This window comes from Pongo pygmaeus, chromosome 12 (assembly GCF_028885625.2).
Source record: "Pongo pygmaeus isolate AG05252 chromosome 12, NHGRI_mPonPyg2-v2.0_pri, whole genome shotgun sequence".
NCBI classification, from domain to species: domain Eukaryota; kingdom Metazoa; phylum Chordata; class Mammalia; order Primates; family Hominidae; genus Pongo; species Pongo pygmaeus.
Window position 1 is genome coordinate 78,688,999 of NC_072385.2, and position 16,248 is coordinate 78,705,246.

At 38.8% G+C, this 16,248-nt stretch overlaps 1 protein-coding gene across 4 annotated transcripts in view; it reads right to left on the reverse strand.

Annotated features, from left to right (window-relative positions):
- EML6 (EMAP like 6) overlaps positions 1 to 16,248 on the reverse strand; it is a 262,095-nt gene that overhangs the window by 90,937 nt on the left and 154,910 nt on the right. For all 4 annotated transcript variants that reach the window (XR_010123243.1, XM_054473926.2, XM_063649364.1 and 1 more), the window contains 3 exons: positions 14,962 to 15,148; positions 12,720 to 12,825; positions 4,713 to 4,806 (listed from right to left, as the gene is read on the reverse strand). Coding sequence is in view for 3 of the 4 variants with exons in the window: in XM_054473926.2 (XP_054329901.1) it covers positions 4,713 to 4,806; positions 12,720 to 12,825; positions 14,962 to 15,148 (387 nt within the window). In the remaining variant the exon portion in view is untranslated. The remainder of the gene's footprint in view (positions 1 to 4,712; positions 4,807 to 12,719; positions 12,826 to 14,961; positions 15,149 to 16,248) is intronic.

A 16,248-nucleotide genomic window follows, 5' to 3' on the forward strand; every position in this document is an offset into this window, starting at 1 on the left:
TCCCTGGAGGAAGGTGCACCCAGGGAGGCCATGGAAGCTCTGTGCCCTTTCTCACGTACCTTGCCCTATATAGTTTTCTATCCATAACCTTTGTAACATCCTCTGTAATAACCTGGCAAATGAAGAAAGTATGTCTGAGTTCTCTGAGCAACTCCAGCAAATTAATCGAACCCAAGGTGGGATGAGGGGAAAGGTCTCAGAAACTGAGCCCTCAACCTGTGGGATCTGAGGCTACCTCCAGGTAGACAGTGTCAGAATAGAACGGAACTAGAGAATACTCAGCTGGTGTCTGTCACAGAATTGTTTGCTTGTTGATGGGGAGAAATCCCCCAAGTTTGGTCACAGAAGTCTCTGTGTTGATTGTTGTTGAGTGAGAAAACAGAAAAAGCACTTTGAGTTTGGGTGAGAGTTTTTGTTGTCCTACTCTATGTCATAAAAACACCGAGGTTATTTCTGTTGTAGCTAGTTATAAAGTGGCTAATGATGGCATGTAAATGTTTAGCTAATGTCAATATCTAAATAAAGAACACACTGCATACCTCTCATTTTTCTTATACACACTTGTTAAACTTGTAGGGAACTTGCCTGCAAGTGTAGGTGTGTTTGTGCACACACGTGCATGTGTGTATGTGTAAGCAAAACAAAATGCAAAGAGTTTGTCAGATCTTAGATGGCGAGAATAAGAACTTACACACTGTGCTGCTGTCCTAACACTGGATGATTCCTCACGTCCCATCACAAGGAATTCACCGCATAGGACCATGCAAACCCATCAGCAAGCACGAAGGAAGGAGAGCCTCTTCCAGAGGCCAAGCGCAACTGCACACTGGGTGACTTGGTTTCCATACTGTCCATTCAGAACTCTGTTTGCATAGAGGCCCAGTCCTGTGTGTAATTTTGTTCTCCCTTTCTGTGGCAGTAGCCTTTAACAGTAAGACTGATGAATGTTTGATACATATACTAACTCCAAAAAAACATTTAAATTGGCTCAAAATATAGAATAATATAGAATCAGACAAATAATAAATTAGAACACAGTGAGACGATGTATTGAGGAGTGAAAAAAGCCAGTTATAGAGCATATGTACAATACCCCACATGTAAATAAAAATGAATACAAATACTAGAAAAATACATACTAAAAGATATATGCTAAAATGTTAACCATGGCTACATCTGGGTAGTGGAATTATAGATGATTTTCCTTTTCTTAAGTGCTTTTCCCTGCTAATTTTTCTATAATGATCCTATATTATTTGAAAAACAGAGGAAGGAATAAGTGTTATTTTAAAAAAGAAAGTGAAAAAGAAAAGGGGCCCATATAGTATGCAGGAGACTCTATCATAGTCATTAAATGCATGTAAAGGTAGGGACCTAAAATAGATCAAGCGATGAAGCTAATACAGAAGTGCTTACTTGGAGTTCGATACGCCTGCCATATGCATAAGCTTAGTGTGTCCCTAAGCTTTCTTTTTTTTTTTTGAGATGGAGTCTGGCTCTGCCGCCTAGGCTAGAGTGCAGTGCGGCGATCTCAGCTCACTGCAAGCTCCGCCTCCCGGGTTCACGCCATTCTCCTGCCTCAGCCTCCCGAGTAGCTGGGACTACAGGTGCCCGCCACCACGCCCGGCTAATTTTTGTATTTTTAGTAGAGACGGGGTTTCACCCCGTTAGCCAGGATGGTCTCGATCTCCTGACCTCGTGATCCACACGCCTTGGTCTCCCAAAGTGCTGGGATTACAGGCGTGAGCCACTGCACCCGGCCTTTGTCCCTAAGCTTTCTAGCAGCAAAACTTTCAGATTAGCCTTGGAAGTGTTCTTGTTGATAATTCTTTTTTGTCCAAGATCCCTCCTGTTCAAACTCTGAGATGAAAAGTGTCTGTAATTACTCATTGTTCCCCTAGTCACACTACCAGAGCAACACAAGCACAAATAAAGGAGCACAGATGTACCTGATTAATCATTGCATTATTCTGCCCTGATTGACAGTGATGTTAGGCCCTGTAACTACTTCTATAACAGATAAGCCTTGGTTCTTAAATGGGATACTTGTATACTAGACTAAAATTGGAATGATCTTTAGGGAAAAAAAAAAAAGACTAAAAAATTCATTTGTAATGGAGGTAACGGAAATCACTCATAAAAATTAGCAAAGATGCATGCGTGGAAATTGTTTAAGTAGATCGGGTCGTCTCACAGAGATCTTGCAAACAAAATCTAGAGTATCTTGTAAATAAGATCTCTATGGTCCAATTCTGAATTTGTGAGCTGCTAAAGAGTAGGTTCATTTAAAATATTCTCACCAATCAGGGGAGGAGCAACTTCTGAGTACCCGGTTGCACAGCTGGCACACGTCAGCACAGCCACCAGCAGCACAGCTGACGATGCCACCACAGCTACCAACCATGCTCCTCCTCTGTAGAGAAACCTCACCTCCTGGGCGATGAGTGGTAGAGAACAATCATCCTTGCCAAAACAGCACAGCCAGCCAGAAGCAGGTTAATTGTTCAGCCTTGCTCTATAAATGCAGCTGGCAGTGATCGAGACACAGAAGTGAAAAGTGAGGGGTAGGACTGAATCAGCTTCTCTGTGAATTAGGCCCTCTTGGGAGCTTAGATGACCCTGGAAGCAAGGTATCATTCAGTTAAGGATTACTTCTTTGTCACTTCTATCATGCCCCTGTTTAAAGTCTTTTTTTTTTTTTTTTTGAGACGGAGTCTCACTCTGTCGCCCAGGCTGGAGTGCAGTGGCTAAATCGTGGCTCACTGCAACCTCTGCCTCCCAGGTTCAAGCAATTTTCCTGCCTCCCGGGTAGCTAGGATTACAGGCGCCCGCCACCACACCTGGCTAATTTTTATATTTTTAGTAAAGACGGGGTTTCACCATGTTGGCCAGGCTGGTCTCGAACTCCTGACCTTAGGAGATCCACCCGCCTCAGCCTCACAAAGTGCTGGGATTACAGACATGAGCCACTATGCCCGGCCTCCTGTTTTTAAAAGTTTCTATCTACTTAAGCACTCTAAGGCCATACATATAAGCTTTATTTATTTGTCTAAATTTCTTATGTATTTATGTAAATATGTATCATTGTTAATATTATGCAAATAGATATTTACGTAACTTTTATTTACTTATTATTGTAAAATCTACTGTTCTTCCAAAGAACTTTAATCCTTGATATTCCTGCTTGGAAACAGCACTGGTTAATGTCAATCCAAAATGTTCTCTTCGGCAATTCTGCAGGTGTCCTGTTTTGGGAATGTGTCATAAAGCTTGGGAGCAATTCCAAATATGAATTGTGTTATTAACATAATGGTGTTAAGTCAACTTTGTGTTAAACAGAGGCAGTAACACTATCCACAAAGTATATAAAATATACACTATTTTAATATTAAGAAATATTTCTTTCTTCCATTTCTATTAATGTTTTGGGCATAAAACTGGTGAGCCACCCACAGCTGCAGAGGGTTTTCTAGCAGGAAAATTGCATTTCTGTTGCTTTTGAAATCCAGAAATGTGCTTTCCCTGAAATTATCTGTAAAGGCAGATGGTATATTATCAGAAATATTAAAGTTAAATTCTGTATTTTAGTCTAGGGGGGAAACAGAGTTCTGATGAGAAGCTGAATCTGAGTACTAGAAGGGAGTGGAATGACAGTGAGGAATACTAGAAAGAAAGACCAAAAGAAAAACCACTTGGGCAGGCAGATTTATGAGCTGTCATTTGTTGCCAAAAATTCAATCTCAACAGCAGTCATCAGAAAAGCTTCTCTTTTTCTCCAAAGATGGTCAGCTGGAGTCCTCATGCCTCCATCTGCTGCTCCTCCAGGTCTCTAGCAATTTATAAATCTTCATTCATTAAATCCCCACAAAACTTTTTTCCTATTTAATATTGTAGAGGAAAATATTACTTTAAAAAGTGAATATTGGGGTTCAAGGCTATTAACTTCAAAATGATTTTATATCTCAAGATAGAAAGGACATCATTAATGCAGAGAAGAACGAGCAGGGAGGTACACTGAGAACACGCCTCCGCAACAAATTGTATTGCTGGGCCTTGGCTGCCAACTATTTTGACCCCTGATCAGGGTTGGGCAAACAGCTGAGCTCAATGTAAGTAGGAGTGGAAAGTCATGTTCAGACTTAGAGCTGATTCAGCAGGCAGGAAGGCTGGGGTAAGGGAGGACAGGTGGTCTATAAACAGCAGTCGGTCTCAAAAAGTCTATTTATAAGACGGGAGATTAGGGAAACAATTTGCCTGCTTTGAAAGCAAGTGGCAGATGCACACGGTGGGGCCTCCTTTCCAGCATGCTGCAGCCTCATGACAAACGGTGCTTCTGACTCTGGTGACATTGACAATCCTTCACCAGATGCTAGGACAGAGGAAAAACAAGGGGCAAGGCACCAGCCTGAGAAAAGCTGCTTTTCTACTGCTGAAGTGCTTTGATACAGATGACACAGACCACTCAAAATCAAGCAGTGAACAACTCTCTGCAGAGGATTTCGGAATTTTCTGATTCACCGCAACAAACATTACCTGCTCTAAGTCAGATTCGGCACCATGAAATACTGCAGTATTTTTTCACTTAGGTGCTAAGCTTTCTACGTGAATTTCACCTGAGTTTGAAGATGAAATCTTACCAGAAAATGAAAACTATTGACCTTTACTGAACCATGGTATCAGCAGGATACCGTAAGATCCCGGCAGCTTCTTACCTTGTTGTGGCTATCTTTTCTCCCTTTTTCCAGTCCCAAAATACAATACTGTGAAAATCGTCTAAACCAACCGACACCAGACATTTTCCATCAGCTGTATGAAAACAACACAAATGTCAAAATTTCTTCCATGAAAAAACAAAACATTTCATACACTGTAAAGAGGAATAAGTAATTGATCTTAAGAATTGATAAATGTTTGAGGTGATGGATGTGATAGCTGCCCTGACTTGATTATACAATGTATACATATACTGAAACATCACTCTATACTCTATAAACATGTACAATTATTATATTTTAATACATAAGAGGTATCATATACTAAATGGACCTCACTGAATTAAATGCATGACTAGAGATAGCCGAGCTTCCTAATGCATAACGGGCTGCCGAAGTAAATTGCCGACCTGACATTCTGAGACACAGAGCTAGAGGGATACTCTCAGGTAAGCTACAAAAACTTTGTCTATTTTGTGACAAACAAATCTCACGACATTTAACTTGAGGTACCACTTGGCTTTCTGATCCTGAGACCATTTTCAGCTCTAAAAACTGGGTTCAGTTAATTCTCCAATTTAGGAACATTATAGAAACTAAATTTAACTTTAAAAATTCTTTCAAAAGACGATTTTTTAAAAATTTTACGTTCCCAATTTCAAATGTAGTGTACTTGTTATAGGAAATTTAGAAAATATGGATACAGAAAATTTTTAAATCTTCCAAATTTCTAGGCTAACATTTGATACATATCCTACCAACGTTTACACAAATGTGCTTAGAAAAAACAATACCAGAATAATACTGAACAGGTTATCTAATCTTTCATCTATTACATCATGAACATTTTTCTTTAGTTTAAATATTACTTATAATTGTTTAGAAAAGTGGCAAGAATAGATTGCTGTAAATCCCTACGTATAACTGCTTATTGTCTAGTTTTCACATCACTTATCCGCTTTACATTTCCAGGACAATTTATTTCTCTAAGAGAATAATAATTATCCATGATTACTATAATCTGGACATTTAGGTTATTTTCCCAAAAATTGTTTTAAAAATATACTGAATGCACAATTAAATTTCAAATAAAAACAGTTAATTTGCTTTTTCCCTTCAAGACAAAAGAAGAGGTATAGTCAATAAGCCTTTCCTTTGCTGCCTCCCTGCAAGGCTAGATTCAACACAGAACCATCTCTGGGTCAGCAGTCTCCCTTCCACTAGCTGTGCGGTTGCTAGGAGACGAGTGATCAAGCTCATCCTGCATTAGTATATCAGGGCTCTTCTCTGACTACCAAGGGCCAGCCATGAGGGTAAAGCAACACAGGTCTGTGATAAATTGCCTCTTCCAGTTCTGCCAGTCCACTCAGAGGTCTCAACTGGTATTTTCAAAGGCAGACCTACAGTATACCCCAAATTAGGGTTGCCAGATAAAATATAGAAAACCTTGTTAAATTGGCATTTCAGGTAAGCAGTAACTAATTTCTTAGTGCAAGTATGTCGCATGCAATATTTATATATTTATCCTTATTTTGCATGGAATATACTTATGACAAAAATTATTTACCTGAAACTCAAATTTAATTGAGCTTCCTATAATTTTGTTGGCTTAATCTGGCAACCCCATCTCAAGTGGTAACCAATGCCCACGCTTTGAGGGCCCTTGCTTATGCAAGAGACCCTCCTCCAACCAACTGGAAATTGTAGTCTCCTTTTCTGGATGAAGGAGAGTCAGAGAAAGAAAAAGTCTGGTTTAACAAACCAAATCCTCTCCAACCCTCCATCACTACTAAGTATGAGGCAAGGATTTGAAAGTTACGTGACCCTTTCAAGCTACTAGGCTGTAGTATTAGATGAAGATGTTAACACTTTCCTTAAGGGCTAAATCACCACCAGGTGATTATTATAAACTATGTCTTTCAAATAACAACTAATGATATCCCCTTATGCTTAAATGTTACCAGGCTTTAAATTGGGCAAGGTCCCTCTTTATGCATTTAGGAAAAGGAACTGGTAATGACTTCCTATTCATTACCAACATTACTTTTTCCATATCTCTTGATATGGTCTGGTTGTTTCTATGTTGGCATGCCTCTGCACTTGATTTTATTTTTATTGGTGTTTTCTCTCTCCTTTTTTAAGATCATAAGCTCTTTTAAGGCTTATAATAATCATCACATTTCCTTTGAAAGCCTCACACTAATCAAGTTTTCAATGAATGTTGATGATACTGGTGACATTGATGATGAGGAAGAAGACAGAATATGCCTGTGGATGGTATAAATTGAAATAGAATGTACTACGTTATACAGCTATAAAGATTTTGGCTGGGTGCAGTGGCTCACATCTGTAATCCCAACACTTTGGGAGGCTGAGGCAGGTGAATCCCTTGAGCCCAGGAGTTGGTGATCAGCCTGGGCAAGATGAGAAAACCCAGTCTCTACAAAAAATACAAAAAAATTAGCTAAGCGTGGTGGTGTGCATCTGTAGTCCCAGATACTTGGGAGGCTGAGTTGGGAGGATCGATTGAGCTCAGGAGGTCCAGGCTGCAGTAAGCCATGATCATGCCACTGCCCTCCAGCCTGGGTGACACAGTGAGACCTTGTCTCAAAAAAAAATTTTTTTTTGGATGATGAGTCAAGAGTGAGTACAAAGTTACAGTTAGGAAGAGTAAGTTCTGGTGTTATATTACATATTAAGGTGACTATAGCTAATAATGTATTGTATATTTCAAAATAGCTAGAAAAGAAGATCTTGAATGTTATCACCACAAAGAAATGGTAAATGTTTGAGGTGATGGATATGATAGCTACTCTGATTTGATCATTACACAATATATACATGTACTGAAATGTCACATTCTACCCCGTAAACATTTGCAATTATGTGTTAATTATAAACAAATTTTTTAAAAAATTATTCATTTCAAAAACACTGTACAAATATTCAATGTCTTATTGCATTCATTGACTATATTTCATGTTTTCTTTTGAAATCTGTGTAGTTATGTTCTTCTTGGAATGCAAGCACAAATACATTTAAAATAATAAAGTTTTATGTCATCTGAAGAAGGCCTAAGGATAAGCTGATTTTGCCAGGGTAGGAGGTGAGCTTTTATTTTAGGAGAATTTCTGCAAGGCCCTCTCAGCTTATCCTCACTGTTATATCGCCTTTCTAAACCAAAAAAGGTATTCTGATTGTGGGTAGCAATGGAAGCAGCAGTGCAAACCCAGAGGTGCCTCAACAACCATACCTCTTTTTTGGGATGGTGACTTCCCCGAGTTCTTCGGGTGTGGGCTATTTCTGTGTATATACTACACAGTTTGGAAATAAAATTGGCTAACTTTTTACTCTTTCCCAGTTCTCACTTTCCCTGTAAGGCTTGGTCTTAGCTTTGGAAATCTACTCTCTGACCAGTTAGTTGGAGTTTTTTATTTTTAGCCATATTTTTAGACTCTTAGGTAATGTCCTTTCACATCTTTCCAGTCACAGCATGCATTAATTATGGATGTCTGTGACATAGTCCAGAAATAATATGAAGGCATTTAATGTCAATAGTAAAGAATGAATTAGAAAAAGTTTTATTCAGACAATTATGAGTTGGTCTCTCTATGCAGGGCTCATAAAAAATGCATAGGTTTTCTATTGAACACAATGAAATCAAGTCTTAGATGTGTCCTTATGGAAATCAGTATTATTCTATGAAGGTTTTAAAAAAATTATATGGTTGATATTTAGGCTAGAAAATATTTCTGTGGTTGACCTTTTCTATTTCTAATCTGCTTTTCTATTCATGTGGAAGCACTTTCCTCACGGCAAGCACAAAACAAAAATGGTTCCCCTTCCCCTAGACAGTAATAAATACTGAGTTAAAAGAGGTTCTCAACTGAGATAATATAAATTCATTCCTCTTGTCCTTGTAGCCCCATTACAAATTTTGTCCCAAGAAATGTTTTTGACTAAAAATGTCTTTTGTTTGCTTTCGAAAAGCGGCAAGAACAATCTAAATCCTCACACATAACTGTGCTTATTTGTCGTCTAGTTTTCACATTGTTTGCCTGCTTTGTATTTCCAGGACAATTTATTCTCTAGTAAGAGACAAGCACACTATCAGTAGGTGTCCACAAAACCCCCCAAAAGAGCTAACTCCTAAGAGATGGGCAGCGACAGGAGTCCTGAGGCACACTGATGGAGCACTAGCTAAATCATAACTGATGAGCGTCACGTCAGTGCCCTGTTTACACGGTTAAACAAGGAGGTCTACGTAGTCTCCTCTTTCAACATTTCTACTTGAGCTACTCACTTTTCTATCAGTTTCCAAAGGATGGTAGCGTTAGTTGCCCTTGTTCATACTTCAGGTAAGCATGTGTTTCTGGGCTGTTTTAGAACGGGATCTCTCTTCACCTGGGGCTGTTCCATGTGGGGGCCTCTATGCACCACCATGTCTACTCCACAGTTACAGTGGAGGGTGGGAAGGGCAGACGGACATGCTTACTGGAGGGCACAGGGAGCGGAAAGTGAGCCTGCACACTGAGTGTCCCAGGCATGACACTCTTGCCAAGTGTACACACTAGCATCGGCAAAGGGAAGGGGCAGGAGGAGGCCTGACACCGAGGAGAACTCCTGGCATGCCTCCTGCCTGCTGACAAACCCAGGCCTGATGGCTCTTGCAATGTACCTGGGTTCTGCCTTTGGATCCGCCACTGTTGACTTTTACCCAGGCCACCCCACCAAACTTCAGGATCTCCATTCTCAGCCTATAAAGTGGTTACAGGGATTTAAGACTCAAACAATATTATTAGAACATAGACTATCAATAGAAATTAAACCAAACAGGCCTCAGCTCACACTTTCAGGAGTCACCACAGGTCCCCACTCCCTCACCCCAATCCCCAATCAATGACTACAATTCATCTGTATGTAACCATTTATGGTAATGAATCACATATCAGTGAAAGTTTTTCCGCAATAGTCCTTAGTATTAGTACTTTCTAAAACTATCAGATTCCTTTCTACCATTTATACATTGACATACTACTTAACCTGTAAGACAAAAAGGTGAATTTCCATAATCAAAAACAACACATTTGCTGAAAAATGGGCTCTTTCTCCGTGATTGTTATCTGGGGAATGGAGACTGTATTGTTAAAATACTGAAATACACTTCTTATGCACAAAACATTTCATATCTGGGAATTTATTTGCCCAAGATGGGAATCAGAAGCAGTTACAGAATTGGGCTCCTCACCTCCTCCAGAGTATCTGATTTCTCTACCCAGGCACTGATCTGAAGGGCTGCCTCATGGGAAAAAGGTTTCTAAGCTCACTTAATTTCTTGTTCTTTCTTCTATAAAACTAATAAGCCCAGAATAAATGTTAGCTATCTGAAATGCAGAGGCCACATTACTGGCTACCAGCTTATTGCTACCAACTCATCTCATAGTTAATGTCTTTGATCTGCTAATCTCTTCCTCCAAAGGTATTTAAATTAACACGAGCTAATTATTTTGATTTTAAAAAATAGAAAATTAATCAACTCTATAGAGGAAATAACCAAATGATTAAACTCTATTTATATTACTCTAAATTTCTTGCCACTTTGTTTATATGCTAATACACATATGCACATTCTCATTTGCAATCAGTGATAGATGGTATTTTGAGTTCAATTTTTTCTTTTATCTTGATACATTGAAATGTGCATAAAATACAATCTTCATACTTGACATTTTGAATCACAGCTTTGTTATGCATTGCCAGATTGTTCGCTAGAATTGAGTCAATTTTCAGTGCTGCCAAAAGTATGAATATATTGGATTCCCAATAACGTTGTAAACATTTAGCTGTTGTTATTTATTTTTGCTACTTTAACAGGCATTTCACCACTCTTCTAAAGCATATTAATCACTTATATTAAGTATACACATATGTGTCTGCTAGCAAAATTAATTTTAGGGAAAAGGCAGTTTGGTCACTGAGGAGTGGAACTACGGAGAACAAAAAGCAAAAGGAATTCATCCACATCTTTGAAATACAATCGTATTTGAACTAAAATTACAGTTTCTTTTAGGTTTCACTGTTTTATCGGTGACACATGGCACACCTATTTTAAAACTGCATGTCCATCACACTTCCGGGAGTTTGGACTTTGTATTCACTGTTTATTGAGTGAATTACTGACTGTGTTATTCAGCTGGCAGGTGGTATGCGGAGTTCTCTCTCCCTTGACACTTATGTCTTCTCCTACCTCACATGTCACCAGTGTAGAGTATAAACTGTTTAGCCTTGATTTTTACTAATTTAATAATCACCGAAGGCATTGAATAACTTCTAATAATGATACAGCAGCTCAGATTTGTAGAGTAATTTACAGTATGTGAGAACATGCCTGTTACAAAAACTAAGAACTGCCCCATGTCGCACTGGTCAGGCAATGAAGGTAGTTTTCACCCAAACGTGGTTTATAATGTAAAATTCTAGTAGTAATAGGGAAAGGCAAGACAAAGCGCATTAAGCAGAACCTCATTTGTTCATTTAGTCATTCGCACTTTTTTAGTAGCTTCTATTTGCACAGCAATAGGACATGTGCAGTGGGCAGCAGACAGATGGGCTCTACTGCCAAGTAGTTTACTGTGTGTGAAATGCCTGGGAGATGCTGACATAAGTAACTGTGTGCCACATGGAGTGCCACAAGAGCAATGGGTGCCATAAGGGCAATGACAGCAAAGGGCTAAGGGATGCAGAAAAAAGGACAGGTTATTTCTCCCTGTAAAGTCGGAAGAGAAAACTTCCAGCTTCACCTTAAAGGATGGGAGGACTTGAAAAAACACATGAGAACAGCATGAGCAAAAAACACAGGCAAAAGAAGGGCAAGAGTCCATGTAGCCTCCCACAGTTAGACAGATGTGAAGGAGCACTAATGGGCTGGTGGGTTAAAAATGCTGCTAAGGAAGGTTAAGGCCAGATCATGGAAGGCCATGGATGTCCCAAGGGCTCCACAATGAGTCAGCCAACTAAGAGGAATCCATGTGGTGACAATGGTAACTATGCTTTTGAGAGACTCTAGAAGAGGGTGGGATGGACTGAGGAAGTGGGGATAGAATTAGAGACCAGCATGACTACCATGGCATAGATGAGAGAGAGTGAGGGCTTGAACAGGGAAAGGAAGGGACAGGGGAGAACGATCAGCCTTGTGGAGTCATGGAATTTAATAATATTACACGTTATACTTACTAAGCACTTGAATAAAATTTAGAAAAAAATTATAAAATCAGCTTTCTGTAGAAAGTTTAGAATTCTTTTTCTATTGATCTAATTTCTACAGTTGCAATTATTAAAAATTTCTAGGTAGAAATACTTTTTGTGATAGGCCCTCATTCTCAAATGCCAGCTTAAAGAAAACTCACTCTAAAGGAACTTAACTTTCATCAGTTATTTTTTATGATACTATGTTCAAATTTTAAATTAAGGAGATGAAAACTTCAGTTCTATTTTTTCAATATAAAAGTTATTTCCAAAATACCAATGTTGCAAAGTGGCCCTCTGCAGAGAATTTGCAGCCTTCTCTCTAGTACTTTGTATTTTCAATCAGAAGTGATGTGCTCCCACTTATTTGGAGAGATGAAATTGATGTTCTGAGTCACTGCCAGACATTTGCGACTAAGTCAACAGCAACAGCTGCTCTAGATTTCAAATTGCTCAAGCAAATACAGAACACAGTGTGAGCTCTGGGTAACGACTTAGAAGACAGAAAATGAGGAAGATGGGAAGCAGTGTGTCATCTAAAGGCCACATTTTTTGGTGAGGTATTCCCATGTATGATTCCCAGTCTAAGAGCGGGTAGCTGGCATACAAAGAGCTTGCACTTCAATACAAACAGAACAACTAAGTGGGAGCATGTTTAAATACACACACACGCACGCACGCGCGTGCGCGGGGCATACTCTCTCTGTGTCTCTCTCTCTCTCTCTCAATGTAGAACCATGTGTCAATGACTCTGGACCTTACCTGAAAAATCAAGTGCACACACTCCTCTCTGATGTTGTCCTTTCAACAGCGACAAACATTTTAGAGTTTGTGTGTCCCACACATGAATAGCAGCATCTCTTCCAACCTTAAATAACAGAATGACTGTTACTAACTACTAATACGTTATACTAACAATGATTTTGTTCCTTAGAGTCCAACACTGCTCAGAAACCAAGATAAACCCATTTGGAGAATAGAAGGACCCTAGGAAATCATCTGCTACAACTCAGTTATTTTTGAGATGAGGAAACTGAGGCACTATCTCTAAGAGGCTTGTCCTGGCAATCAGGTAGAGTTCCAACAGAGCCTAACCTGATGCCTGGGCCTTTAAGGCTAATTCAAATGTCCACTGTGCCTTGTTTTTGTCAGTTACTTCTACCATTCCCCCTCCTGCCTTCCCAGCTCAACACAAGATTCTGCTTCTCAGTCAAGGAAGTCACTTGTACATTGTCATGACATTATCCAGAGTTATTTTACCCATTCTCAATTACGCTACCCACCAGAAGAAGGCCCGGCCCCGTTTCTCTCCCTGGGAAATAACATTTTCATGGCATAACTATCTTTCAGTAAGGTGGATTATCTTTGCAGGGATACAGGCTTCTATCACACTAATCCCCAACAACAAAGAAAATTATAATAGTAAAGTGGTTTTTCTCACTTGTAATATGTAGTGGGGGGCGGGGAAACCTGTTGGGTGTGATGACTTTAAAAGGAAAAATGGGAGATAAAGCCATAGGCATAAATGAGCAGAACCCAGGCCACTCCTACAGAAGTCTGTGGAGGCCCAGTCTCCTGCAGGTGGCAGCTGGAATACTGTTTGCCACTGGTTTACCTTCCATCAAATACAGTATTGAATGCAGTATCTCCTCGGGGATTTATGTAAAAAAAAAAACAAAAAAACCTCTGGCTTTTACTTAAAAAAAAGAGGCTATTAAATACACGTGAATCAAGCACCATCTGTTTATAAGACAGACAAAAAATAAGGGCAAGTGAAAAAGCAAAGCAATGATCAATTACTTGTAAAACCTTATAACATCACCTAACACAATAGGTCTCTAATTTTCAGTTGGAGGGCCAGCAAATTCATGTATAAACCAATGGTCAGCCCTTACCCTTTGGAGGATTATAACCCTTTTAAAAAACAATTTAAAAGCTATGGATCCTTTTTCCCCCAAATACACCTTTTCAGTTGGAGGGCCAGCAAATTCATGTACAAACCAATGGTCAGCCCTTACCCTTTGGAGGACTGTAACCCTTTTAAAAAATATTTAAAAGCTATGGATCCTTTTTCCCCACAAATACAACTTTTTAAGGGGTTGACTCCCCTCGTGTTCTCATTTTCATTCGCAGATTTCATGAACCCCAGGTTATGAACTCTGTCCAAAGGCTTTACCACCTGCATGTCAAGTCTCAGGAAAAGGGCTTGTCTCATGTTAACCTTTGACATTATACCAAAAATGTTTTCTTACAATTTGCCACTTAGTTAATACCAGTTGAAGTACTATCTGCAATTAAACACTCAATATAAAAACTGAACAAAAGTATAATCTATACATTTGAGGAAAAGATAAAACTAAAAATACTTTTGACAATATTACTCTTGTGCCAGCAAGGTAATACATCCAAGTTTAATAAAGTCTTTAATAAATTAATGATTATTTTTCTCTTTCCACTCCCAAATGATTGTAGAGGGTCCCTGTTTTAGCAGCTTTTTCAATTACAGACTCAATCTAAGGTTTAGGCATTTCAAAAAAGTTCAGATAAAATTCAAGGTGTTTTTATAAGGCTAAGATATAAATTAGTCAAAAGTCTTATGGTTTTAAGTCTTACAAATATAATTATACTCTAGATGTTATAGCATTTTAAAATGGTTCATTCAATACATATTTATTGAGTACCTAGGATATACTAAGTCCTGGGCATACAGTGAGGAAGTATATAAAGCTGCTCCTTGACAAAACTTTCACTATTTTAGTTTTAGCTGGTCCCATTCATAGATCTCATCATTCCAGGAAAAGAACTCCTCAGAGGTCTCCCAATAGTGTAAAACGCTTTGGTTGATTCTCCCATCATCTTGGAAGGATCCAATGATCACTCAGTCTTCACGTTCCTGTCTCATGTTTATTTCTACCAAGTATTTCTTGAATTTCTAACATGTAAACTGAATTCAAAAATTAAATTCTCTTTTTGGCTAGGCCCTAGTTTTACAGGAGATAGATACCTGCCCAGTAGCCACATAGTCCTTCACGGGATGGATGGTCAGGCTGAGAATGTCATCATCGTGCCCCAGGTACAGCCTCTGGGAGTGCTGCTGCCGATTATACACGACAGCAACTGCAGCAATGTGGTAGACTACTTCTCCAGCTTGTGTGTAGAACAGATTGTTTCTACAGTCGTAGCCTCTATAACTGAAGCACAGGTCCAAGAAATGCACAGTGGTTGAACAAACAGCAAATGCATGGAGCAGGAGGTGTCACATGTACAAGTGGAACCCCAGGTGTCACATAGGACAGCAATGTTTAAATGAGGATATGTGGCCGTCTGAGGGCATGAGATGACTCTCAAAAAGGCACATGGGCACTGAACATTGTAACACAATCTGTTAGCAGATCCTCAACTATTGTGTGCACTTTTTCTTAAAAATGATCATCTGAGAACACATCTGCGATGAGGCACAAGTATTCCTTTCCCATCTTGCCTCTCATAAATGCCTTCCGACCACTGCAGAAAGCCATTCCTCTCCTCCATCTGGAATCCTACTACTCTGTATTACTCTGGGACACAGACCCTTCCAGGGGCACCAAAACAAAGGAACAATTCAAAATACAAGTATGGATGTTGAAATTAAACAACTCTAATGACTGGCTAAGGAATCCTGCAAATCAAGTGATTTCCAATTCTTTGCTTTCAACAAAATTGTACAGAGGCTTAATGGAATTACCAGCTGAAACATTATGATTTTTTGTGATATATCAAAATCAAATATGACTTTTTTGGCCTATAATAGGAGTTCGAAGAATTGAATAACATTGCTATAAAATGGCCTCCATTCTTACCTACTTATTTAAGAGAATAAACCTTCTCAGTGCTTACATCTATACAAAAATGAGAACTGAGAATAGACTCAATATTAAACTTTGTTACACTCTAACAATAAGTAATATAAATGCACAGATCTTGCAACTGAAAACCAATCCATATTAAAATAATTTCCAACAAAATTTTTCTGTGCTTAATAATTATATGTCACAATTAGTAATATATTCATGTTGATTTAGTCGAATTTACTGATACTTATAACTCAAATAAATTAATGGAGCAGCACTATCTAACAGAAAAATAACATGATCCTCCTAAGTAATTAAAAATTTGTTAGTTGCCACATTAGAAAAAAAACAAAATTTATTTCAGTAACATTTTAAACCCAAAACAGATCTAAGATATTATTATGTCAATATGTAATCAATATAAAAACTTATGAGATATTTTACATTCCTCTTTTCATAGT